This window comes from Dermacentor andersoni, chromosome 7, assembly GCF_023375885.2.
Source record: "Dermacentor andersoni chromosome 7, qqDerAnde1_hic_scaffold, whole genome shotgun sequence".
Lineage (NCBI taxonomy): Eukaryota > Metazoa > Arthropoda > Arachnida > Ixodida > Ixodidae > Dermacentor > Dermacentor andersoni.
In genome coordinates, this window is record NC_092820.1 from 156,819,037 (window position 1) to 156,845,190 (window position 26,154).

The 26,154-nt window shown below is 46.5% G+C and overlaps 2 protein-coding genes across 3 annotated transcripts in view; both read left to right on the plus strand.

Annotated features, from left to right (window-relative positions):
- Nucleotides 1-9,880, plus strand: part of LOC126533489 (dyslexia-associated protein KIAA0319-like protein) — a 42,380-nt gene extending 32,500 nt beyond the window's left edge. For both annotated transcript variants that reach the window (XM_050180658.2, XM_050180660.2), the window contains 2 exons: nt 2,196-2,290; nt 3,166-9,880. In XM_050180658.2, coding sequence (XP_050036615.1) covers nt 2,196-2,290; nt 3,166-3,320 — 250 coding nt within the window. In that variant the 3' untranslated portion in view covers nt 3,321-9,880. The remainder of the gene's footprint in view (nt 1-2,195; nt 2,291-3,165) is intronic.
- Nucleotides 9,881-10,225: 345 nt separating this feature from the next.
- The window catches only part of ttv (exostosin glycosyltransferase 1 ttv), a 180,172-nt gene continuing 164,243 nt past the window's right edge, over nt 10,226-26,154 (plus strand). Inside the window, exon 1 of the mRNA XM_050180657.3 lies at nt 10,226-11,931. Coding sequence (XP_050036614.1) covers nt 11,018-11,931 — 914 coding nt within the window. The 5' untranslated portion in view covers nt 10,226-11,017. The remainder of the gene's footprint in view (nt 11,932-26,154) is intronic.

Here is a 26,154-nt window from a genome sequence, read left to right on the forward strand (position 1 = left end):
CAAAAGGAAAAATAAATGCCTTTGTCATATCAAGGAAAAAGAAAGATCTTTCAAAGAACTTAATTTGCAAAATTTTCTGCCAAGCAAATTGAATACAAAAATATGCAAAACAGGGATGACACAGATGAACTCTGGCTCTAGAGTCGGGGCCGACCTTTGGTAGGCAAAAGCAGATACCTTACCATGCACCTCAGGTACTGCTCTGGTCATCGTCAAATTTGGTAATACCCGCCGTGGTTGCTCAGTGGCTATGGTGTTGGGCTGCTGAGCACGAGGTCGCGGGATTGAATCCCGGCCACGGCGGCCGCATTTCGATGGGGGCGAAATGCGAAAACACCCGTGTACTTAGATTTAGGTGCACGTTAAAGAACCCCAGGTGGTCGAAATTTCCGGAGTCCTCCACTACGGTGTGCCTCATAATCGGAAAGTGGTTTTGGCACGTAAAACCCCATAATATATATTTTTTTTAATTTGGTAATGGCGCCATGTTGAGTCAATCAGAGAAGCCATAGCAACCCTCCGGGGCTCTTTGATTGGTTAAAACTGCCACCATTACAGGGATTTGACAATATCCCAGAACTTGAAAATGTCCAGAGTAGTACCCCTGGATGGAGAACAAACCAGGGTTGACACCACAGATCACCACCTATGTATGCCGGTAGCCACTTGACACTCATATTTATTCACTATGTCAAAGGTGCTCCTTTCTTTTTTTTCCCGCTCAGGCCTGCCTAGCTTATTCAGGCTCCCAGCACGCAGTGCTGCTGCAGCTGCTGCCATTGCAATTCTGCCAGTCATCATTGTGTTTGCTGGACTGAATATAGGCTGTGGTAGCAGGCGCTTGGTTTTTCAGTGATGGTTTCTCTCGTGTGCTCTTCGCGTTGCATTTTAAGCCTTTGACTGGCAAGTTTCTTTTTCCGACTTCTACTACGCCCCTGCCAGGTTTTTTTATGTGTGTTGGATCAGTGGAGATCTCATGTTTCGTAGAAGGCGATTTTCCATCGCCGTTTTCTTCCATTTCAGTACTTGTGAACAGTTCATAAATTCTTTCACCTGTCGTAGTCTGGACAGTTGGACAAGCCTTGTTGGTCATGTCCACAACTGCCCTTTCGATACTCAACTCCGGACAACCGTTTTTTTTCTTGCTGACTCAGTGGACATCTCGTGTTACATAGAGACTGGTTCTTCGTTGTTGTTTTCTTCCGGTTCAACATTCATCAAGTATTCTCAAATCTCGTACCCCTGTCAAAGCGCAGATGAACCTATCACACTGGTTCACCATGACTGTCCTGTCATGACAAAACAACAGAGTACCGAGCCATTTGCTCCACCTGCTGTCAGAAATTTAACTTACAAGGTTTCCGCGTGCTTAGGTGACCTCTCCATAAATGCCCAGGGAAAACACAGGGAAGGTGGGAGATGGAAACTCAAGACGATAAGCAAAACGAGAACAAGGTGAAAGCTTGGAGAAGACAAGTCCAGTTGTTGAAAATGTTGGCTCCTGCTTTCACTTTGTTCTTGTTTTGCTCATCCTCTCCATGGATGGCGTGACAGGTGTGCAATGTTATTTTTTGCGCGAGTTGTTTGCAGGGAGGCAGGGAGCGCGCTAAAAACACAGAATGAGTATACTTGGGCATGGCAGTCCAAGGGTTAAGGCTAGTTTTCACTTCATCAGGAATGGGATGTCATGGCTCATTTTCGCACATGGCCCAAACCTTGACATTGCTGTCAGCTGCCTCTTGAAAATGACTGAAGCCTCACTGTTTTTCTTCTCTTTTCGTGGTGGTAAGTTCTGTAGTGACTGCTATAAAATTTTGTAATATAGCAGAATATTTGGAAGAAAATTTGATCATTTTATTGTTCGATTATAATTGCAGTGCTTATCAACTGATGTATTAGTTTCGGGAGAGCCCTAATTAGACAAAATCAAGACAAATGCAATAAAAGCTCGTATCTGTAGGTTTAGGTGCATAATAAAGAACCTCGGGTGGTGAAAATTAATTCAGAGTCCCCCCTAAGGCATGCCTCATAATCAGACTGTGGTTCTGGCATGTAGAACTCCAGAATTTAATTCATTTGTTTGCGCTGTGAGGTATGATTATTGAACATGATAGAACAAACAAGCAAGCAGAAAAAAGATACAAGAGAGACTGCAGAAAGGTTCACTGAACAGTAACCGTATTGTTCCCGAACAGGATGCAATTCCGGCGGCCAAGAATCAAGAGGAATTACACACTGCTAAAGGATTCCCGTGACATTGAGAAGGACAGTCTGGACCTCATACCCAAAGGTAAGCTGGCGCTCGCATAGCTATCAAAGGAAGAACCCCTGTCAGCTGAAGTTTTCACAATTTCATTCTGTGCTGCAAGTTCAGAATATAGTTTCTGGGCAATGTGGTTTGCGAAATAGGCTGCCAGTAGATAAGTGTGCTTGGTTGTGGGGGAGGGGAATAACTGGAGATCTTTTTTTTAACCAAATTTTATCAAATTTTCAGCAAATTTGTGTGTGTAGTGCAAATTGCATTAGTGTAAAGGTTTAATAACCTAAAGTATGCTCCTGAGTTAGCAGTCATGTCTGGATTGATAAGAGAATTTTTGGCCCTGGCTTATGTTGTATGTACTATTTGGCTGAGTGGAAGTTATTTTTAATTTTAATGTGCATTTATTTGCTGTGCAGTGTCTGTAATGTTGGCAGTTTCTAGTTGAAGTTTTACCATTGCGTGTCTAAAGTCTTGCAGCTATGTAATAAAAAAATGAAATAAATCACAACAATTGAAGTAAAATATTGATAATTTACAGATACTGAAATTTTAATTGACTTATCTATATGTTTTATGCCAATCTAATGGGCACAGTAGCTGCTAAATATAGACACATTGATGCATTCATATATTTAAATACGAAGGTTGCTTCGAAATCTCCCACTCAAGGTTATGAGTACCTTTTCAGGCCATTTTCATTATATGTATCGCACCTTGAAATTTTGAAATGTGCACAGTTCATTACAGTTTCTGTGATGATCACCGTAAGGCTGCAGGGTATGTGCGAGTCTCTGCCTCCATGTCGTTTTGTTTGTTTGTTCATTTTTTTTTTTTATTTAATAACTGCAGATAAACAGGGCCTTTTGCACCATTGAAGCTGTTTGTGATGTTTTAAACTGATGCAGGCAAGACATTGACAACAAGCTTGATGGCTTCGGATTCGGATTCGGACACGCTTTTCGAGACACGCCCCCGACCATCAGTGGCTGTGAAGCCGCTGACTGGCAACCACCGCACAGGGATGTCCAATGGAGGTTTGAAAAACAGGGTGCATACCTGAGGGCAGCACCTGACCACTACTGGGGACTCCCCATCTGACATTTTTGGAGGGAGGAGCCAATCCAATCCATCCCACCCATTCCAGCCAAGGTGCTTGCTGGTGTGGCTCAATGGCTGCCCATGTGGAAAGTCGGCCTCTCTCGAAACAGTAGAGCAAAGAATGGGGCTAGTTTGTACAAAATACGACCAGTTGTGTTGAGTAGAATGTAAAAAACACTATGACGAATGTTTGTATGTGAACGAGTCAACCAAGAGGTGCCACAAAAGCCTGCTCCTTTGGTTCGTGCATAGTCGTGTGTGTTTTGTATTACATTGTATTTTGTTTAGTTCGGCTATTATGGTAGCAGGCCCTCTTGATTATTCAACACGTGACTACATAGGCGTTGGTGGAAGGGGGCAATTGCACAGCCATTCACCTGCAACTGGCACTTCGCTTTCATGACACCATTGGTGACAAATCGGACACTAATGACTCATTATATCGAAGTAATAGTGAAGCAAAAACATTGGCACGTTCGACACTTGTTAGAAGAGTATACATGATTTAGAGCAAATAAATTGTCTGTTGGGCTCATGCCAAAACGAAAGGAAATGTTAGAATTAATTGTGCAGCAACCGTCGATGATGTTTGTCAATGTAAGTGGGTTTGCTGAATGCTTCAAGAAAGCTATTCGTCTTATTAAAGGAATGGTGCTGTTGATGGCGTATTTTTGTTGCACTGAGGATATTTAGGCAGCGTTTGTTATTTTGTTCCGTAATTCCACAAAGAACAGAAACAGCACATCTCTAGCCGTAGTATAGGTGGACAGCACGTGTGTCTCAAGGAGCTGTAGTAGTTGATGTTCAGCAGTGAACGCACCCTGCAACTTAATCACGCAAATGCATGCACCATACGTGTTTGTGCCTTTGTAGAAGTGGTGAAAGTCCAACCTGTCCACCGACCACAAAAACAGGCGAAGGAGCCAAAGAAAGTTATTCACTTTAAAGAAAATTTAGTTCTTCTATATAAGCATGTAGCATTCTTGCCTCCTCTTTACCTTCTTCTCTGAGTTATGTTAACTATGTTGGGAGGAATTCATGCACATCTGTGGGTTTTAAATGCCTTGTTTTCAGGGTCAGGCAGTATGGAAGACGCATGTATCTTAGATACTATCTTAGATATTCTTTGGGTATCTTGTACCAGTATCATGATACATCTGGGAAGACGTGTATCAGTATCTGTATTTCCAGTACATGAAGGAATGTATCAGGTGTCTTAGATACAAGATACTGCTATCGCAACATCGTCATGCGAAACTACACATTGGCTGGACTCAGCCTTCAAAGCTGATACTGCTGCCATTAAGCCAGCTGAATAAAACTAAAGGCAGCGACATCCTTTTATCTTTCCGCCAGAGCCCTCCTGCGAGGGCAGATGATGAGGTATGTGCATGCCTATTGGTAGAGCAGAGTCGCGTGGTGGCGCTCGTGCCATCTCAACAAACGGTAATACGTTTACGGTACCAGGTAAAATTCCACAGTGGTATTTGCGCCATCGTGCAGAGGCTTCTTTTTAACATTCTCGTAATTAGATGGCGACCCACTAGCTGGCTGGAAAGCAGAGCAACGACTACCATCAATTGCAAAAGTGACAAGCAAAAATAGCTGATGTCGCAGCATATAAAGAGCTTTCATGTTGTTAAGCAGCTAAGGCAACCCCAATAAATTGTTTCGCAAAGAAAATATTATACCTTGAGCAAAAAAGACAAAATTGTTTATATACTAACAGACATTTCATTAAAATGATACGAGGTCAGTCTTAGTTAAAGGATTTCTAAGGCAAACATTTTCGTTCATACTCATTTGCTGCTGCATTAAGTAGATCTGTAATAAGAAATTTGCGAATGTATCAAGGTATCTTTAGATACAAATGGGAAGTATCGTATCAGGTACAATAATCGGCAGTAGTATCTTATATCTGTATCTCAAATACTTGTTGCCCAAGTATCTTTTATCGTATCTTGATACAAGTGCAAAGTATCTTTGCCCAGCCCTGCGTGTTTTTGCCTGCTTGTGAAATCACAGCACAGAGCCTTGGCACATAAAGCGCACAAACAGAAATAGGGTTTGCCGAAACGCAGATGAACTCGAACTTTCTTCTCTGGCACGTAACCACTGTACTGTATACAAAGGACCCCCGTACTAGGTTTGGTCATTGCAAATAGACAAGTGCCGCGCGCAGATGACATGCTGGCGATCATGCCTGCAAAGTAGCAGACTGTCGCACGGAATGAAAATATCTGAAATTTTAAACAAAAGCCTGCATGCCCGTCCTCACGAGGGAGCTTTGCTTCCTGTTGAAGAATCAAGGCTGCACGCGTAGTCAAGGTCAATGCATTCGCAGCAGGAAAAATGCACCTTGAAGGGTTTTTTAGTACTTGCACCTGTTCTCTTTTTCTCGAGTGTGAAAGTAGTTGCGAGTGAATAGTTGTGCTTATTTATTATGATAGTAATTAATATTTTCTTTTGCCTTTTGAACTTTGCGCTCTCACAGCTCTTAGTGATTGCACTAGTTTGTGCTGCCTCACCTCTGTCACTATACATTCGATGTGTTCATGTGTATTGTGTAATGCTGACGTGTGAAAATGGGGTCACAGATAAAATGCTCTTCTTTACACTTAAATTAGCCACATTATACTTGGCAAATTTATGTGAAGCGCATAACTACCTATAGAGTCGAATGTCATCATAACGAAGTCTCAGATGACGTGAAAATGCCTTCGTTATATTTGATGGTCATTATAAGCATATGTTCATGACACGCTGGCATTGGCTAGAAACAGGTTCATTTCATGATGCCAGATAATTTGTTATATGCACGGACCCAGTCAAGCCTTCTTAGACTTTTTGTCGGTGCTCCAAACATCTGATGGATGTTGAACAAAGCGCAATTGAAAATTGAATTGAACATTCGTGTTTACTATATTGAGGTTCGGCTGTAACATGATTTCTTTGAATGCTGTTTTCATTCCTTTCATTGCCTTACGACAGAGCACAGAATCAATATCAAACCCCCTCTAGGCTGTGTTTGCATGTTTGGTTGCGTTGAACCATTTAAGCCTTGCCTATGGGCTTGAGTTCTACAGCAGCCCTAGCAGGATGTCATCCCACAATGCCCGGTCGTGCACTGAATTCGTTGCAAGCTGCTGCTTTAGCTAACCTCTTGGCTGAAAGGTTGTGTGCAGTGTGCCAGGGACAGGTGCACCTCAGAAGCTAGTCCAATTTGCCAGCAGTGTGGCATGCAGAGGCCACTTGCAACTGCAAAACTCGTGTGATAAAGTACCACCTCAGATCATGCCAGTTGTTCCTGTGCGTAGAATGGTGTGACTAGTTCGTAGCCACGTGTCTGTGTAACTGAGCGCGAGTTGTGAAACATTTAGTATAGCGGTGTCTTTTTAAAAATTTTGATCTTTCTGCCTGCCTTGGCACAGTGGGAGAAAGCATCTGCATAAAAAGAAGTCCTTTTTTGTGTGTGTGTGCATGTGTGCTGAAAGTTTTTAAGATGGTGGAATATGTGTGTAGTCATGTTGTTTAATATGTGTTGTGTACAGCATCTGCTTGGTGTGCAGCTGTCAAGCTTGTTTTGTTTTTTGCACTTGTTTTGCTCTTCTAGCCAGATTTCGTAAGGATCTTTTGTGCGTGTGCACGCATGTGATCAATGATTGAGACACTAGTTTATTGTGAGTTGCATGCTGTGTCTATAGAAATGATGCACGGTGTGTGGGATGCCACAAATTTGCTGTATTACTGTGCTAGGTGTTCTGTATGTTTCAGTGTCCTCTCCTTTTTTTCACCTTTTTCTTTTACAACGGCAACACACTGCAGCATTTGGTTGAGACCCTTTCGTAGCACAGCAAGCTGCTTGCCATTCGTTGTTTTTTTAGGTGACAGTTTTGCATGTTAGTCACTGCCTGCATCCTTACTACAGACAACTAATTTAGTGAACAACTTTTTGGGCAAGGCAATATTGTTTGGATGTGCTTGAACAATACTGTGCTCAAGCTATGCCTGGTCAGTGTACTACTAGAGCTGTAGGTGTTTCATTGCTGTGAGTCTTCAGCAGCATTTGTATAGTTCGTGCATTCTAAATGCTCACACGTTTCTTGCCTGTGCCGAGTTCTGTGCAATGTAACATTGTTAATATGGATGTGCCTTTAATTGGAACGACCTTCAGTTTGCAGCACTCAGGCTTGTTTAGAAGATGGACTTGCTTGGCATCTCTGTACACATGATTTCCCAATAATTCAGTACTCTATGACGATTCTCAGGTTTGCTACCCATATCTTAAGGTATTCCAGCTAATGCTGTCATGTCACAATGTAGATATATGTTTAATGAACACACTGGCTGGAACAAATGTTTTGAACAAAGTAACAAGCTATGGCCCATTTTATATGCACTTTGGCAGCAGCGAGCCTGTGGCCCTCAAGAAACTTGCAGTCCCATATCCTATCAGTCTATTATATCGAAAATTTAACAAAAGTAACTGTGTTTTCAAGTTAGCTCAGTGTAGAAGATGCCCTTTATACATTTTCGAACAAGAGAAACTCTTATCATGTCACAAATGCAGATATCCATAAATTTTCGTGTATTGTGCTGCAAATTTGATTTGTATATTTGCGATTATCTGCAGATAAAAATGTCAAAATCTGCGGTGATTCTGCTTTGCGGCGCAACTGTGGCTCCCCATTGTCTGTCTTGCCCGCTCCATATCTGTGGTGAAAAATCGGAAGCTTGCCAGTGCCTGTGCTTGTAAACAGCAACATCCCTGAAACTGTGGTAGTAAATGGATACCATAGTATGGGTTGTTGCTCTTGTAATAACTCTTGTCATAAAATTTTAAGAGGTTCGACACCCTATTGTAACACATAGGCAGAGAAATGCTCTAATGCAAGTGACTTGCATTAATGTTGAAGTTCCCGTGGCTCTTTTTAAAGAGACATTGGCAAAAAATAGAATGGCTGGAATGGGCAGTGTCCTGTACTGTTAAGACTTCTTTACTGGTCTCCTCGGTCGTCCGAGCCATTCTCAATCAACACATACACTCACTTCTCCATGCCTTAAGCAACACATAATTGCATAACAAATCTGAATGTCTGGATGTTGTTTCTAATAAGAAAGCACTTTGAAATATAATTGTGTTTTCTTCTTTCCCTTTCTTTTCTGGTTCTCCAGTCAGTAAAGTAAATGGCTCTGATGCTAGTGTTTCTGAATTTTGATAGCATTTCCCTTGCCTCCTGTACAACACTGCCTTGATAAAATTTAAGTAAATTGTTGTTAGAGATGCTAAAGGGCAAATGCCATTTGTGCGGTGCCTATAGTCTGGTCGCAGTGCGTTTAATGCTGACTTGGCAGGCCATTTTACTCATATGGGTGTCTGTCCGAGCTGTGCATTTTAATTTGAATCTGCCTTTTGTTGCTGTTACGCTGCTGTGTTCTGGCTGTTTTAGACATTTTGGCTTCGTAAGCATTGCTAACTGGGGAAGCATTTCTGTAATAAGCAGCCTTCATTCCTCAAGGGAAGCATTTAAACCACAATAAGCAGTAAGCTGAGGCAACAGTTTTACAAAGGTTTGTTATGCTTGTGTGATGACTGTGAATTATCATGCGAGTCAATATTTATATAGTTCAGCTGCGCCTTTTATGCAAGTGCTTTGTTAATATTAAAGTGGTTAACAGTGACTTTTTGAACTTTTCGATCAAAATAAGGATGATTAGTCTGAAACAAGTTAATGTTCTATTTCAGCTTTAACAGCCCCTGTGTCCATCCTGTGTATATTTATTAAGTTTTGTCGGTCCACAAGCTGTTGGCAGGACAGATTATGGATCAGATATCAGGCATGTCGTTTCACAAGCAAGTTTATCTATTGAGCAAATTAGCGTCTGACCTACCAAGGTCACACATGGACATTGTATTAAAAAATGTTCATAGTACAGTTTCATAGTTATTTAACCAGTTTTGCTTTTATTAAGGTAAATAAATATACAATATGAGTTTATTTATTTCAGTAGTAGTCCTTCCTTATTGTGAATTTTATTCAGCTGCTTGCTCAGAGTCTCAGTGTACTGTGATTTGTTTATTTGTGCCTACTGTGCGGACAAACCTTGTTGTAAGATTTGGAATGCTTTACCAGAAATGCAACAAAGGCTTGGGAAGCTGAACAACAAAAGTGTCAAAAGTGGTGCTCTTTACAGTAATCGTGACCACATGCTTGATTTGCACTGTGTGCGGTTTTCAGCATAATCGACATTGACATATACACTTCTTGTTGACATAAGTTCTTGTTAAAGACATTTGGCAACATGTAATTGCGGTGTGTTTATTTCGTGTGTGTGCCATAGTTGTGCGATATCATAGCATTGTGATATCTGTCAAAGTTGTGTGCTCTCTTTTTTTCTAGTGAGAGGTTGCATGTACGCATGAGTGAAGAAAATATGTGTGTGTGCTTGAGAAACTCTAGTCGTAGGGGCTTTTGTACTTGGGAGGGGAAAAAAGAGAAATAAATGGAGTGTCTCATGAAACCGTGTCATTAGTTGACTTGCATGCACTGAGCGACATGGTACGGTAGTCATTAATGGACTAACTTGCATGCACATTACTTTTGCCACTTTCGACTGGTTGTTTCTGAGCGCTCCTGCAAAGCATCAAATGTCGTAAACAGTGTGACTAAGCTTTATCATGGGCATAAGCACGCTCTCGTAGTGTTAACGAATTCGGACTAATGCTGCTAAAGTCATCTGTCACCGTAATAACAGCTTTATCGTAATTTTACACGATCATCGGAGCGCTGAATCGAATGCACTCTCAAAAGACGAGCCCAATATGTGCCTGTAGTGGCATATTGTACTGTAGCTAGTGCAAGCGCATCTGTGGCCCATATATGAGAGGCGGTATGCACGTCGTCTAGACTGAAACCGATACTCTGCGACTTGGCACAAAGAGCGGAAACTCGTGCTCTCGCCTTCCATCTTTGTCAGCCCAAGACAAAGGGATATGCGAGTCAAGCACCTCAGGTAACACAGCAGGCACAGTGTAGTAGTGTCTACAGGAAAAGCGGTGTACTAAGATAACCGACGCCTTGGCACCCGTGACTTTTTCAAGGGCAAGAAATGAGCTCATCACAGTAGCGGTGCCCCTGCTGTTAGAAACTAAGAAACGCGGCCTATTAGCGAGAACTACGTGCGCTGTCCCGCCAGATGAGGTATTCCTTTTCTTATTTTTTTCGTTCCCGCATTCACTGCTGCGGCCGCAGGCTAGCTTATTTAAGGCCACTATCACCGCTGTTGTGACGTGATTTGAGCATTTCACACGCATTTTTGCCGTCAGTTTGACGTCCTGCGCGAACGAACGGACGAGCTGAGCTGCAGGACGGCGCGGCGCGGCTTCGACGGTGTCGCCCCTAGCGGCAAGCGAGCAAAAAGTCGCGAACGGACCGCGCCGGCGTTGTCGTCTGCGCGCGCCAGCAGCTACCGCTCGCTCGGCGAGGAGCAGCGCCGTCAAGATGGCTGCGACGTCGTCTCCGGCGGCGTCTCGCGCTCGGACTTCGAGGCCGTGTGGGCCGCCGCTGACAACTGGGATGCCGTGAGCCGGGGCGCCTGCGGTATTGGGGTGCCGCGCGCGCGATCCGGGACGCCGGGGGCCCCCGGTGTTCGCCCCTGATGCAAGCCAAAAAGCGTTACCTGTTCCTCTTACTGGCTGCTTGCGTTTCGGCCCTGGTGGTTCTCTGCTACCGACACCTCGTACTCAGCGCCCATGGACGACGCGAGACGTACGGGAGCGGTTCCCTGCGACCGTACGCGGACAGTGGCGACGTCGAGGACGTGTCGGTGTCCCGGCGGCGCCTGCGCGAGGCTCTCCGCGGCGGCGGCACCTCGACGGACTCCGCCACGGTGCCGCCGGACTCCCGTCGCTGCCGCATGCACTCGTGTTTTGACTTCTCTCGGTGTCGCGGCCGTGAGTTCAAGGTGTACGTCTATCCCTCGGAGTCGGACGCACCGCCCGCGTCGGCGGTCTACCAGCGAATCTTGAGGGTGATCCGCCAGTCTAGCTACGCGACCACGGACGCCTCGGAAGCATGTGTGTTTGTGCCAGCTGTGGATACGCTGGATCGCGACCCGCTCAGTCCCGACTACGCGCGGACGGCCCGGCTGACCGACTCTCCGCTGTGGAACGGCGGTCAGAACCACCTGATCTTCAACCTCTTTTCGGGCACCTGGCCCGACTACAGCGAAGAGCTCGGGCTCGACATCGGGCTCGCGATGCTCGCCAAGAGCAGCATCCCGGAGTCGGCATTCCGGCCAGGCTTTGACATCGCGCTGCCGCTGTTCCCGAGGGCTCACCCGGAGCGCGGAGGCAAGCCGGCCATCCAGGGCGCGGGTCCCGTTGACAAGGGCTACTTGCTGGTGTTCAAAGGCAAGCGCTACGTCTACGGCATAGGGTCGGACACGCGCAACGCGCTACACCACCTGAACAACGGCAGAGACGTGCTCTTGCTCACCACATGTCGACACGGGAAGCAGTGGATGGAGCGTCGCGACGAGCGTTGCGAGGCAGACAACCGCCTCTACGACAGGTGAGTTTGCGTGCTGCTGTTTTCTTTTCGCCTCTGTCTGGCGGCCGCGCTAACTCGACTCGCACAAACGGATAGCTGCGCTTCCGGTGAAACTCAGCACCATCGTATGTGTACGCATAAACGATGCTCCACAGCAACCCTTGCAGTTATCCAGCACGTCACAGTACATTCCGTGCTGGTATTCGGTGTCGCTAAGAATTAAGGCGTACGGAGTCTCCTCAATGTTAGAGCTCGTGTTGATCTGAGCCTTATTAGAGGTCAAGTTGACAGCGATCTCTATGTGCGTGCAGCGTCTCGACGCAATGATTTCTGGTCCCGTTGCTACTGAAAGCCTCTAGATGCGAAACACCGGATGGGTGTGCTCTTCTCGCAGTGCCGTCTGCATCGTTCTGGGATTCATGACACGCGCGCTGTCGGCGACGCATGTGTTCGCCACATGTCCCGACGCAGCGAGAGCCGCGTCGCTTTGAAACTATATTTGCGGTTCTCGTTTTGTGGGGGAACCAACGCTTGCTCCAACGTCACGTGGGCCGTATTTTCGGCTACATCTTCGATGTAACCAAAAGTTGAACCTTGCGACTTTAGAAACGCAGCGCTCAGTTTTCTCGGCACGCTTGAGTGACATTTAGGGATCATGTGAAACTCGACAGTGTCGTCTGCGAACGTAGGCGCTTTTACGACACACCCATCGGCGATGACGATGATGATCAACGTAAAAGTAAATTCCCCTTTGATGTGGGGCGGTGGCGTGTGCCACCACGTTTTAAGCATGTGCTGTTTAAATTCATATCTAACTATCGTTAGATGTGTTTTAATTTCAGGTCATCGATGTGTGCAATAAGTCCGTGACATTTTGAGACTATATGCCGTCGTCTGCGTGTGTCAGCGACCCGACACGTTCAAGGCTGAGAGCAGCGCTCAAGCGCACCACTTGACCCCACATCGTTTTGCGTGGCCCGCTAGCCTGACCGATAAACTGGATACATTTTTTTTCTTGCCTACCAAAGTCTTAGAAACGCTGCTCATCGCTCGCCGCTGTCGTCAGAGCCGCTGGGACAGATATCGATGCACGTGGTGATAGGAGAACGTGCGGTAAATATACCAGGTGTTTCTGCGAAAGTTTTTAAGTCATTTTTTTTTTCTATCTCCTGTGGCAGATAGCGCAATTGTAGTTCTTCTGCTGGTTTACTCGAAGAGGCGGGAATTGCATGTAAGTGAAATCGGAATGCATAATCGACTAATTAACAACAACAACAAAAATCACTACTTCTGTTCTTAACTAATTGCCCTACGTGCCGGCACGTATTGCAATTTACGAATTATAGCTGGTGAGCCTGCAAAGAATATCCACGTGAAAATAATTCTTTGGATGACGTTTTCGAGATAAGCGCCATCGTACTTGCAGTAAAAATGCACTGTTGTTTCAATTACCTTTTTTTTTTAATAGAACATCGTTTTATGCATTGAAGCTCGAATTTAGCTGGCAAATTTATTTCGTCGCATCAAAGTTCGGAAGTAGTGTCGTCCTGAAGATTGCTTCCTATTGAATTCCGCCTTCCGGTCTCCCTGGTTACAATCGCGAAATTCCGATATGTGCCTTAAGGTAATTAGTCAAACCCTTAATGAGTGAACTTGCGTTAATTAGTCGATTGTGCCTTTCGATTTCCCGTGCAAATGATGTCCGCCTGTTTGAGCAATGCAGCCCAAGGTTTAGAATTGTGCTGTCTAGCTGTCACACGTGATCTTTTTCTAAATATCACTTAGATGTCTTCACAGAAACAACGAATATATATACATACATATATATATATATATATATATATATATATATATATATATATATATATATGGAGAGAGTCATATCATGGAGAAGCCAACAAACACTGACACCAAGGACAACATAAGGGAAATTACTTGTGCCTAATAAATGAAATAAAGAAACGATAAACTAATGGAAATTAAAGTGGATGAAAAAACAACTTGCCGCAGGTTGTTTTTTCATCCACTTTAATTTCCATTAATTTATCTTTTCTTTATTTCATTTATTAAGCACAAGTAATTTCCCTTATGTTGTCCTTGGTGTCAGTGTTTGTTGGCTTCTTATGATTTGACTATATATATATATATATATATATATATATATATATATATATATATATATATCCACGTGGCGCCTGTTGCGGTTTCACAGCGCAATCTTCACTGGGACCCAACGGTTCTCGATCCCGCTGCAGTGTCATTACAATTCGTGCAGCTGTGCGCCTCTTGTATGATTTGTGAATGAAAACTGGCCTTTAGTTCCGGCGCTGCATCGTTGCATCACGATAAGCATTAAAAAAAAAAAAGAGTAATCGCGAGGCTCGGCGGGACAGTCTATTCCGACGATTCAGCATCGTTCGGGAGGCCTCTCTTCCCGCGCAGCTGGTTTCAGACTTCCAGCGAGGCACGGGGTTTTGAAAAGGAAAGAAAGAAAAGAAAAACACGGGAGGTGAGCTGCGTCCACTCGACGCGCTCCGTGTTGCGAGCCAGAGGATGGAAACTTCCAGAAATGGCCCCGTCGTTTGTTTGAAATAAATTGCTAACGCAGGAAGTTGCCATCTGCGTGTTTGTGCGGGGTTGTATGCCTGCGATTTACCCGAGTCTATACTTTTTTTTTTAATTATTACGGGGCCCTGGACTCTGTTCGCTAATCGTTTATTTTGTGTTTGCACACAGTGGAGGTCTTTTCGATCAAGTACAGGCCGTCCAGAAGGCCCATGATACGGCGGTAAGGTTAAACCTTACCGTCCCGACATGGGAGCCGCCTGCGTCAACCTAAGGGTTGATCTCCAGGACATTAAATAAAGTTCATCATACCATACCATCAGGGCCGAGGATTATGAATGCGAAATAAAGCTTGCAGGCGTGTAAATGCAAGCAAGCACAAAAAATAAAGGTGAAAATCGCTCGACAATATATATATATATATATATATATATATATATATATATATATATATATATATATATATATATATATATATATATATATATATATAAAGCCCACTGGCTTAGTGTGGTGTGGAATGATGCCAGCTTTGTAATGGTACAAAACGGAAAGCGTGACGAGTGAGTTGGCGGTTGGTCGCGAAATCTCGATCGCGCATGCGCACAATCAAGTGCGTGTATACGCGGGCGTGTAGCCCCCGGCGATCCTGTGCGGTGACGCCCGACCAACGAGATGCCAACTGCCAACAACAACGCGGGCAAACTGCAGCGTCAGCACTCTCTGAGCTCTCACGGGTTCCTGAAGGTGTCAAAAAAAAAATTATGGGCACTTTGCTGAGCTAAACTGCGATAGGCGTTGCTGTTGTCTGAACTGTTCTGCGAACCGACGCCGCCGTGGCCCCGAGCATTGGACGCAAGCGCAGCCACACTGTAAAATAATTTACACCCTTAAAAGTGAAAAAGGGTGTAAATGTCTCTATAACTCACACCCTCGGGGTGTCAGTTATATAAATCACGCCCTAAGGGTGTGAGTTATAGACACATTTACACCCTTTTTCACTTTTAAGGCTGTAAATTGTTTTAGTGTGCATACGGCTGCAAGGTTTGTCGCCGATGTGCGCGCACCCCCGCGCGCATGTCCGCCCTCTCCCACGCGCCCACTCGCATAGCGCTACTGGCATGGCGCCTCCTCTCCTTGCTCCCCCCCTCGCCGGTGATCACCGTTTTCCTGCGTCCACCACGGACTGTGCACGGACACTCGTGAGCCGCTAAAGGCTTACGCCTCTAAAAAGTGTGAGCCAGCGGTAGCGCGACGGGAGGTTTTTCGACGGGAATCGAACCCGCGCAACTTCGTGTTCGGTAGCGCGATGCGTCATATATATTTGCTCGCAGCGCGTACCGCAGGCCTTGCTTGCGGCCCAAGCAGGTGGGGGCAAGGTACAGATATAGAAGCAATAATAATAAAAAAATTAAGTTCTGGGGTTTTACATGCCATAACTGCATGCGATATGATTATGAGGCACTCATAAGGAGACCACACAGTTCCTCGAGCGGCCAGTTGCGCGGTAATTTTGCGCGTATTCGCGGACTTCTTTCGCGCTCGAAAAAACTCTCATGTAGCGCGTATTGAGCAACAAAAAGCTGCAGCGGGAGTTTCTTTTTCACGTTGCTCTAAAATTTTCTCATTGACACTTTTAATTAGATTATAATATTCTAGAAGCTAATTAATTAACCAATTAATACTATTAATGTAATTAAGCGGAATACAACGTATACTACCTTGGTTATGTCCAGCCACGTGGCACTTGCATATTTAAAAAAAAAATCCTGGTGCGTGATAATTGGGACACCCTTTGGGGTGACGTTCCACGTTGCTGCATGCCGCATGCAACGAAGTAAGTATACTTCATTGCAGTTTTGAATTGCGTGGCGGTATTCGGGTGCACAGAAAATGTGTGCGCCTGAAGACCTCTCCATGTGCTTAGACTACCCGCCGTGGTTGCTCAGTGGCTATGGTGTTGGGCTGCTGAGCACGAGGTCGCGGGATCGAATCCCGGCCACGGCAGCCGCATTTCGATGGGGGCGAAATGCGAAAACACCCGTGTGCTTAGATTTAGGTGCACGTTAAAGAACCCCAGGGGGTCGAAATTTCCGGAGTCCTCCACTACGGCGTGCCTCATAATCAGAAAGTGGTCTTGGCACGTAAAACCCCATAATTTATCATTTTATTTATGTGCTTGGACTTTGCCGTGGGTCGACTGGATGTTTAATTAGGGGTTTTCTTTTCTCTTTTGCTTTTTGTGCAGCAACAGTGGAAAACTTGATTTCAGTCTGAGGTTTTTTTTTTTTATTGTTATTATTAGTGACGGCCCTCGTTTTGACGGAGCGGTCACTCGTTGCGTCAGTCGGTCGTCAGTATATGTCGCGGCTTAAGCACGCAGTGGCGCACAGAATGTCTGCACTATATATACTCTATATATGTGGACATTCGCAGTTCTACGTGGAAGTTAGAGAACCCCGCGCAATGCAAGCTAAAAGCATCTCGCGTGTTAGAGGCTGCTGCATCATCGGCTGTCTCAGTCGGCAAGCCAACAATTGATAGACTGCGCTTCTCCGAGGACAGCGGTATATATGGTACATGCAGCACGTCGGCGATATGGCGTGACGTTTCACATTTCCGCTGCTTTCCGAAGAAAGAAAGCCGTTGCTGTTTCATCGCTGTTTGCTGTTTCAAGCTGTTTCATCGCGTAATAGCGTAGGAGTGGCGCGCCTCATCGCGTAATAGCGTAGAAACGGCACGCGCGTAGCCTTTTTTTTTGCAGTGCGCTTCAGAGCCACGTGACCCGTATAGCGCGGGATGAGTGTCACGCTAAGGTTTCGATTTCCCTTGAAACCCGACTCGCACAATGTCGGGACTCGGTGGATCTTCGAATATAGGAAAGGTGATTTTATATGGCTGGAATGAACCTATATGGAGTTGCGGTATATATATTGGCGTTTACCATGCTTGCAGGCAACGTAATGCGTAGAGCAGATAACCGGCGGGTGGACCGTTAGAGTTTCAGGATGGGGGCCAAGTGGGGACGGGAAGCGCAGTCGAGGACGGCAGAAAATTAGGTGGGGGTGATAAATCAGAAATTTTGCGGGCGGAAGTTGGAATAAGCTATAGCTTATGATAGGGATAATTGGAGATCGCTGGGAGAGATCTTCGTCCTGCAGTGCAACCTTTATAGAAGCGTTACGCAAACGTTATATAAACGTTACCGCAGTAGACATTTAAAAAAAATGGGCTGATGATGGTTGGCATTTACCACTGCGCTGTGTTCCTCCTCGCACTACGTGCATGCGACACTAGTTGGTCGATATTTATCCCGAGCTCTGCACTCACTGTACCGTGCGTCCCAGCTTACATTAGCCAAGTTGTTAAAAAAAAGAATGTTAAAAAAATCGCGATGAGAAACGCGATTGTAACACTTGCGATGTTAGGTTGGCAGAGGTCCGACGAGACGAGCACAGTGTAGGTTTTAAATTCGTATCCTGCACCAAGCTTATCTTAAACCATTTTTTATTTTATTTCAACAGCTTGGCTAACGTTAGCTGGTATGATGCCTCTCATAGCTCGGACGTTGCATCGGGACATTCTTAAGCCACGCGAATCAATCAATCAATCAGTCACTCACTCAATAAATTTTATTTTCCTGTGAAGAGAAACATTAGCACATATTTTACAGGTGAACCCCAGAACTCAATCAAGAGTTGTGAGAGACCTGCCGTGGTTGCTCAGTGGTTATATGGTGTTGGGCTGCTGAGCACGAGGTCGCGGGATCGAATCCCGGCCACGGCCGCCGCATTTCGACGGAGGCGAAATGCGAAAACACCCGTGTACTTAGATTTAGGTGCACGTTAAAGAACCCCAGGCGGTCGAAATTTCCGGAGTCCTCCACTACGGCGTGCCTCACAATCAGAAAGTGGTTTTGACACGTAAAGCCCCATAATTTATTTTTTTAGGAGTTGTGAGAGGGGTTCATGTAATTAGTACATTAACAACGAAAGAGCAGCAAAAGGTAGGGAACATATTTATTACCGCAGAAAAGCGGCATATATACGTCTGGTTATTTCAACTTCAATGCAGGAATGGAGAGAATGTGAAATGAGTGGTTACTGAGATAGGCCTTTAATTACATTGCACGAGAACGAAGAGGCACTGTTCTAGTTCAGTTTCAGAGGGATGCATTTATTCATTTATCGTTTTGAAGGGGATGAATTCCACAGTGTGGAAGTGCTACAAACGAATGAGTTAAGCCAGTCTTATCTTCTCTCGGATTCTCGAAGCAGTTTGAGTCATGAGCGCGCTCGATCGCTCACCGCACTGTCGTCGCTGCGTCCTCGCGAGTGGCCGGATGTTCCGGCGTTATGTATATACGAAATGTCTCCCTCCTTCTTTCTCTGGCGGGGGAGGGACGCTTTCTGCGTTCGCGCAATTACCGCGATGCAGACTCGCACTGCCCACACCGTGCAGCGCGCGGGGCCCTGACCCGAAGATACGTGCGAGCTGCCATCGTCCGCTGCGAGGGTGTAGAGGACGGCCGGCCGCCCGCCCGAGTGCGTGGACGTGGTCATCGTGCCAGGCGCCCTGCGGGACACGTGCCCGAAAGTGCGCCCCACCCCCTCTCCCTCTTTCTCCCTATTCTTCCAGTGTTATTGCAGCGTTGTCCCTGCCGTCGAACCCATGGTCTCTTCCCCCTCATACCCTTTCTCTTGTTCTTTCCCCCTCCGACAGCGCGGTTCAGTTGTGCGCCAGCGTGTGCGACCGCGGTTTTCCTCTTTTTATAGCCACTTCCTCCGTCCCCTCCTCCTTCTCCTCCTCTCGCATATGTTGTTCTTCGCTGCCGTTCAGCGTATAACGAGCGTGAGCTTGATGAGCGATGCACGTTGACCGCGGTCCCCCCCCCTTCTTCCCGAGGTCTTTCGAACGTGCCCCGGCCCCACCGGTCGGGACACTGCGCCCCTCCCCCCCTCCAAGTGCGCGTAGCATACGTGCCCCAACGACGGCCTAACCCGGGCCGAGCCCAGGTCTCCGGCAGGCCCTTTGGTGAAACGCCACTTTCGGAAAGGACAAAGTGGAGTAGTGTTTCTCCCTTTCCTATAGCTTGCTCACTTTTTATAGCCATAGCAGCAGTTGTCGGGACACTCGCGGCGCGTTCGCGCAGCCGTCGCCGTGATGTCCTGGTATCAACGGCGCATGCGCGTAGAGTGTTGGTGGTACGTTTATAAGGCGTCCCCTGTGTCGGTAAGAAATTCCGAGCAATAACTAAACCTCTTCGTCACGTTTCTAATTCTTTGGCGATAACGCTGATGCGTTGGACGAATGATTGGATTCACATCGACGTTACGTGTGTGTACGTGTGCTCTTTTAGGCGTCTCGAGATTCTGCTGATTTCACTGATGTATAGCCGTAACCTCAAATCCGTGCAGGGAGTTCTGCGACCCCCCGCCCCCGGAAAATTTTCATTTTCTAATCGGGCCTTTGACATTTAGTAAAGCATTTAGTAAAGGTCATTTAAAGTTGGCAAGCGCATGTCATACCCGGCGAAGACGCGCACGAAAAAAAGCTTCGCTGGTGTACAGGGCACGTATATGAAATGCATGCCGCGGCGCTCTTCCGGCATTCAGCTCCTTGCTCGGTTGTGAAATGGATAGACGCGCGCTTCTCAATTTTTCGAAAAAAAAAAAAAAGCACAGGGGGCAACCATTCGCTGAAAGTTCCTATGTATGCCCTGGAGCCTCCTTGCTCGCAGGTTTCTGTTTAGGAGCGCCGTCAACGCCACTGCGCCGAAACGATTAACACGTGAGCTTACGGGTACGTATACGGTGTCGACATCGCGCAGTATGCTTTCGAAACGACGGTCACACGCGCGGCGTTTGCGTGCGAGCAGCTCGTATATACACCAGAGTGCGCTATTATAACCCATCGTCACCGCGCGCGGAATTGTGGAAACGTTCGTGTGTTTAGACCCCCCCCTCCCTCTCTTTCTCTGCGGCGCAGTGCCATCGACCGAAAGCCGAGACGGGCGCGCGATGCCCTCCGTATACTCGTTCGTCCTGTCGTATACACGGCGACCGGTTGATGTCCCGAACGCGACTCTGGGCGCTCGCGTTCCGGAAGCCGTTATGCAACCGACTTCCGAAGCCCGTGCAGAGTAGTACGTGAGGGGGGAGGGGGAGAAGGAAAAAGAAGAAAACGAACCACCGCGTACATGCATATCTGGGCAGAAAGGCGCGGCTGCTGTTTGCTTTTACCATCCCGGTATTGGTGGATCCGCTCGGAGATTAAGCTAATCCCCGGGCCGTGAAAGGAAAGGAGGCCGAAGCATCGGTACATCCGGCAGCTCTCTCTCTCTCTCTCTCTCTGTTTTGCTTCCGTGTACCTGCCCCGCACGCATAGGTGACACTTTGCGCTAAGTGCACGACTTCCTGTACGCGTGTGCGATCACCACCAGATCGTGTCTGGCTGGCATGCAGTTAAGCTGTTAGCGGGGTGGATCCTAATTATATTTATCGTTTCGCGCTGCGCGCGTGAAACGGGAAGACGTGACCGCGGCAGTTCGTGACGGAATTAGTATATTATAGTGCGGTGTAGTAGTAGTAGTATATATCGTGTGGTAGTATAGTATAGCGGCATTTGCCGCAGCGCGCGCGATCTGAGTTGTCGCCGGGACCTTGTGAAACTGTCGATGCTTCATATAGCTCGTGAGTATGAGGGTCAGGTTTTCATGTTTATTTATTTATTTACCTATACAGCGGATAACCGCGTGGTCCTTGCAGAAGGAATCTACCCAAGTAACAAGCAAGAGTCGTAACAAGCAAGAAAAAAAGAAAACAAATATGCAGTAAAGGCAAGCAAGACGTGCGATATTTATTGCAATCACAATAGAGGCCCTCTAATTTGCTTACGAAGCCATTTGCATTATGTACACTTGAGGGTATAGAACGTTCCAATCTGGCATTGTTTTAGGGGGGGGGGGGGGGCATATTTATGTGCATTCGTACTTGCGAGAATCGGAGAAAGTGCGCTTCTATGGTTAGGCCTATGGTTGTCCTAGCAGTGCGTGTCGTGCGCAGTTAGGCATAATTTACCTTAATATTCCCTTCAAGGCAGTTGTGTAAAAAGTTCAGCCGACTGATCCTTCTGCGGTATTCTAAACATGGGATGTTACATTGGTTGAGTTGGTGATTCAGTCATTCTGTACTTATATTAAAGATGAAGCGCACTGCCTTTCTTTGCACAAGTTCAAGCTCTCGAATATTGCTTTTGTTGTAAGCGTCCCAAACGATATCGCAGCATATTCGCGCTTAGCTTTGACGCAAGTATCGTACGCTAGAAGCTTCGCGTATAGGAGGGGCAGTTTTAAGCTTCTTTTTTTAGAAACCGCAACTCTTGTAACGCGTAAATAAACATAGCCGATATATGCGACGACCAGGTAAGATTGTTATCCACTGTGACACCCAGATTCTTAATGAGGGATGGGCCAATTATGAAGCTTCGAATAGGAATCGAATATTAGACATTAACGATTCATATCCACATTCGGAAATGAGCTGCTCTGTGATTTCTAACTATAAAGGTAGCCACATATTTAGCGACAACGGACTGTTAAAGTCTTGTTACTGTTCTCTGCCTGCTGAACAAAGTATCGCAAATTATCAGACGTAAAACAGCGACAAAAAGTTGTCGAAGCGATGCAGGAACAAAAATGGGTTATGTAAGCTTTGTTTCCGATTCCGCGACTACATGAAAACATGGCATATTTGCTTGCAGTCTCTAATTAACCGATTTTGGTATCCTGTTTTACAACCAGTTGTGTCATTCCTTGCAACGGGCCCTCTTACATGTGTTTATGGCACACAAATCCTTCAGCAACTTTTTTTTTTTTTTTCCACAACTGAATTTTCTTCTCGGCAACCATTTATTTAGCGTTTTTCGAAACCTGCTCATACAGCAGCAATTCATTCTTAGAAAGCAGCTTGTTTGATTGTAACTCTAAAGATGTAGAGAGCCTATTCATGTAGTGTTCTAAATGAGAGTTAATTAGTGATATTGTGTTTAAAACTGGTCCTAATTATTCCTGATCGCTGTTTTTCTCTCATTGTAGTCAGTACAAGCATGGTGCCTAATTATACTGAGATAAATATTCCAGCTGCGTTTGTCTATTCGATCCTTAGCGCTCGTATTCGATTCGTATACGAAAAATTTGATATTCGCACTCCTGTAATTTATATACTTCCAGTATGTCATGCTGGTTAATTGTATAAACGTGTTACGGCTTCTATTTCTCATGACACGCAGCGGTATACACATCTATCTGTTTAATTTCGCGTCCCATCTAGTGCATCAGCATTCAATGGCTTGTACATAAATTTTCTTGCATGTGTCTTGAAGATGATACAGCACCGGGAGCTTTCGCGGGAACCTCGCATTCGGGGCACGCGGTGAAGAACCTCGTCGCAGTGGCTTGGAAACTTTTGACGGTATATACATGGGCGCTACGTGGCTGTCGCTCGCTCTCGTATCTGGAGCGTGCACGCGGTTTTTCGGTCGCTTCGTACGGAGAGGCCGGAATGAAATGGCCGCGTGAGGGTTGCTTGTCTATGTATATACTCCATCTAACGAATCTTTTGCAGCACTGTGGAAGCTGCAAGACTCCTTAGCCAATAGGAAGGCCGAATGCCCCTCGAAATGTGCTCGTCCGCGCCGCGTCGTCTGCTCAGCGACTTCCGAATGCGCGGTATACGACGTCCGTGCGCGAAGGTCCTAACATGTCTCGTATAAATAGTTGTAACGTATATCATGCACCGAGCAAAAACAAAACTCTCTCATCCCGCCATTTGTCGCGACTGTATTCTTCTGCGCAAGGATATCGCCTGTGTGCGCGCCTCGTTCTTTGGACAGTGCTGCTAACGACTTGCGAGATAGAGTAGTGAAGGCAAACCGTCGAGCAGACGACACTCTCAAATGGTACGTAGTATCTTGAAGCGCTGACGGGCGGGACTACAAGAAAGGAAAGCTGCGGTATGGGTAGGTACGCGGTGCTCACCTGTACACTGTAAAAAATGTTTACACCCTTGAGGATGCTCCCTTGTCGGTCTGGTAACGCCCTTACCGTTATAGAGCCTTACGAAATTTCGTAGACGACGACGGAGATCTTGCTAGACGTGCGATGACAAAAGACGTAGTTGAAAACTATCTAATCACTCTGACAGCATTTGGTGCGCAGAAGTATCCGAGAGGATAGTTTCATGTCTTTCCCCGCAAAATTTTTTTGTCGGGATGTTTCTTTGCGCCTATAAAGGTGTCGGAATGATTACGTAGTTTTCAGCTGCGTCTTTTGTCATCGCGCGTCTTGTCGGAGCTCTGTTATCGGCCTCTATAAATTTTTGTATACGGCCCTAACGGTAAGGGTGTTGTTACCTGTGCGACAAGGAAGCACTCCTAAGGGTGTAAAAATTTTTAGAGTGTATAACTGAATGGAACATTTATCGAAGAACGCGCGCACACATGCACGTGCAGCACAGCGACATAACACTGGCGTCCTACAAAACCGAACAATGGTTTAAAAAAAAACCTGTCTACTCAAGCATATGTCACATTGTCGGAACAGTGCTGTTTCTTTTCTTTCCTGTCCACCCCCCTTTTTTTTTTCTCGAGGATGATGAATCATCAACTCATCCTTGGACTGCGCCAGGAAATTTCTCTCGTCCATGCCGCGAGTTCTCTTCTGCAGACGGTAAAACACCGTTAGCGGGACGGCGCGGTCTCTAGCTATGCGCCGGCGATGGCGACGTGCGTGTCAGAGCGTCGTTGCGCAATAGCGCGGTTGGAGAAGTCGCCAAGGCCGTCTCTCCTTTTCTCGCAGCCGTGGGAGAACGCGGTGTCGCGCGTCGCATACAAAAAGAAGGCGACCGCGGGTGACGCGTGCATACATGCGGGGGGACCCGTTATCTGTTCCTTTGTGCGCCGTTCGATCTCCTCGTTTGAGCTGTACGGGCCCTATGTACACACTTCGTTTCATACCTGGTAGCGGGCGACACAATGCGAAGGTTATGGAAGGCCGGATTTGTCCCCAGGTTGTATTCGTGACTGGTGCGCCAGGTGCGAAAGAAATATGTATATGTATGCGTCGCGTAATTCGATGCAACATTGTAATTTTTCTTTTGTGTCGCAAAATAGGGCGTTTTTATTACGTGGGAAGCGTCGCACAGAGCCTACTTAACGTATATACCACCGAACTCGCGGTGTGACATGTTTTTGCTATCATGGGCCACCGCCCATCGCTGGCTCTCGCGACCAGATCACAGTGGAATCACAAAAGATGCACCAATACTACGTATATAATTTGACGTAATGGTAGGTAACAAATTGTAGTTGTGTAATATACAAAGTGTTTATCCCACAGAAAGTGTCGCAGATATAAAAGAACTGCACTCTTTACGCAAGACGCGCACGAACGGTGGAAACGTACTGTGATCTCACGCATAACCTCGCAAAACGTCACCGATGGCTTCTCGGGTGATTCCGCGGCGCCCGCTTGCCCGTGCGATCGCCTCGGCTTGCAACTTTCAACCGGCGTTCCTTTATTTATTTTTTTAATATTTAAAAAAATTTTTTATGAGATTCGCTCATGCGCAGCCGCCAACCACTTTGACGCCTAAAGTTTTGTCTAGTGGAACGTCTGTGTCTTGTCACTTTGTCCCTATAGATTTTGCGCTGTGCTAGTTATGCTACTCGCGCGCAGCAGTGGCAGCGCTAGCATCAGAGACGCTCTCTCACCTGAAATCCCCTCCCCCCCCCCCCCCCCGTACCGCACCACGCATGGGTCGACGGCGCGCATCAAACCCCCATCCTTCTCGGCTCACCGCCTCACGCTTTTCCTCGCACCTACAGCATATGGCACCGCGGGGCTTCGATAAAATCTCATCGCACTTTAACATCACGGCGACGGCGCAAGCTCGCCGGTCTTAGCTGGGCCATGTAGTGTCGGTACATTGCTATCACAAGAAAACAGCGCGTATTGTTACCAAATAGACATTAAGTGGCATCGTCCAATTAAGAGCTGCCGGACTGGGTATATACACTTGTGGCTGTCACTAAAATAGAGAGCGGAGCGGCGAATCGTAATTTTTATCGCCGCGCGCGCAGCTATGACGTCATCGTCCCCGCTTGGACGGGTTCCCAAGATGAGCGCGGACAAAAGAGGCTCTCCCCCTTCGTATAGTATACACACGCCCTTCAAGTGGTGCGACGCGATTTATCGTCGCCTGCGTCACACCGCGCGCGACTGCCGAACTCTGTCTTGGTGGTGTAGGCACTTTTTTTTTTCTTTTTTTTCTTTAATGGAGAGCACTTGTGAAACTGCACGGTTTCGGGGACCGTGTTCGCGAGAACCGTCTTTCATTGACCGGAGCCTATCGCCGAGCCGTGCACGCTAAACTCGGCCGTCTTGTCGTCTGCTTTTCTGCCTTTGGCGTCGTCTGCACCCATCTCTTCTGAGCGTTTTGAAGCGGCGTGAACCGAACATCGTGTGAGCTGTGCTTGTGTGCGTGTGTTCATGTGTGTGTGTGTGGAGGGGGGGGGGGGGAGTGGACAAAAGAATAAAAAAAATACGTGTTCACGAAGCGGTCTGTTCTCTTACTAATTTGTGCAGGGTGGCTATAGATATACCTACGCATGGCGCGGTCG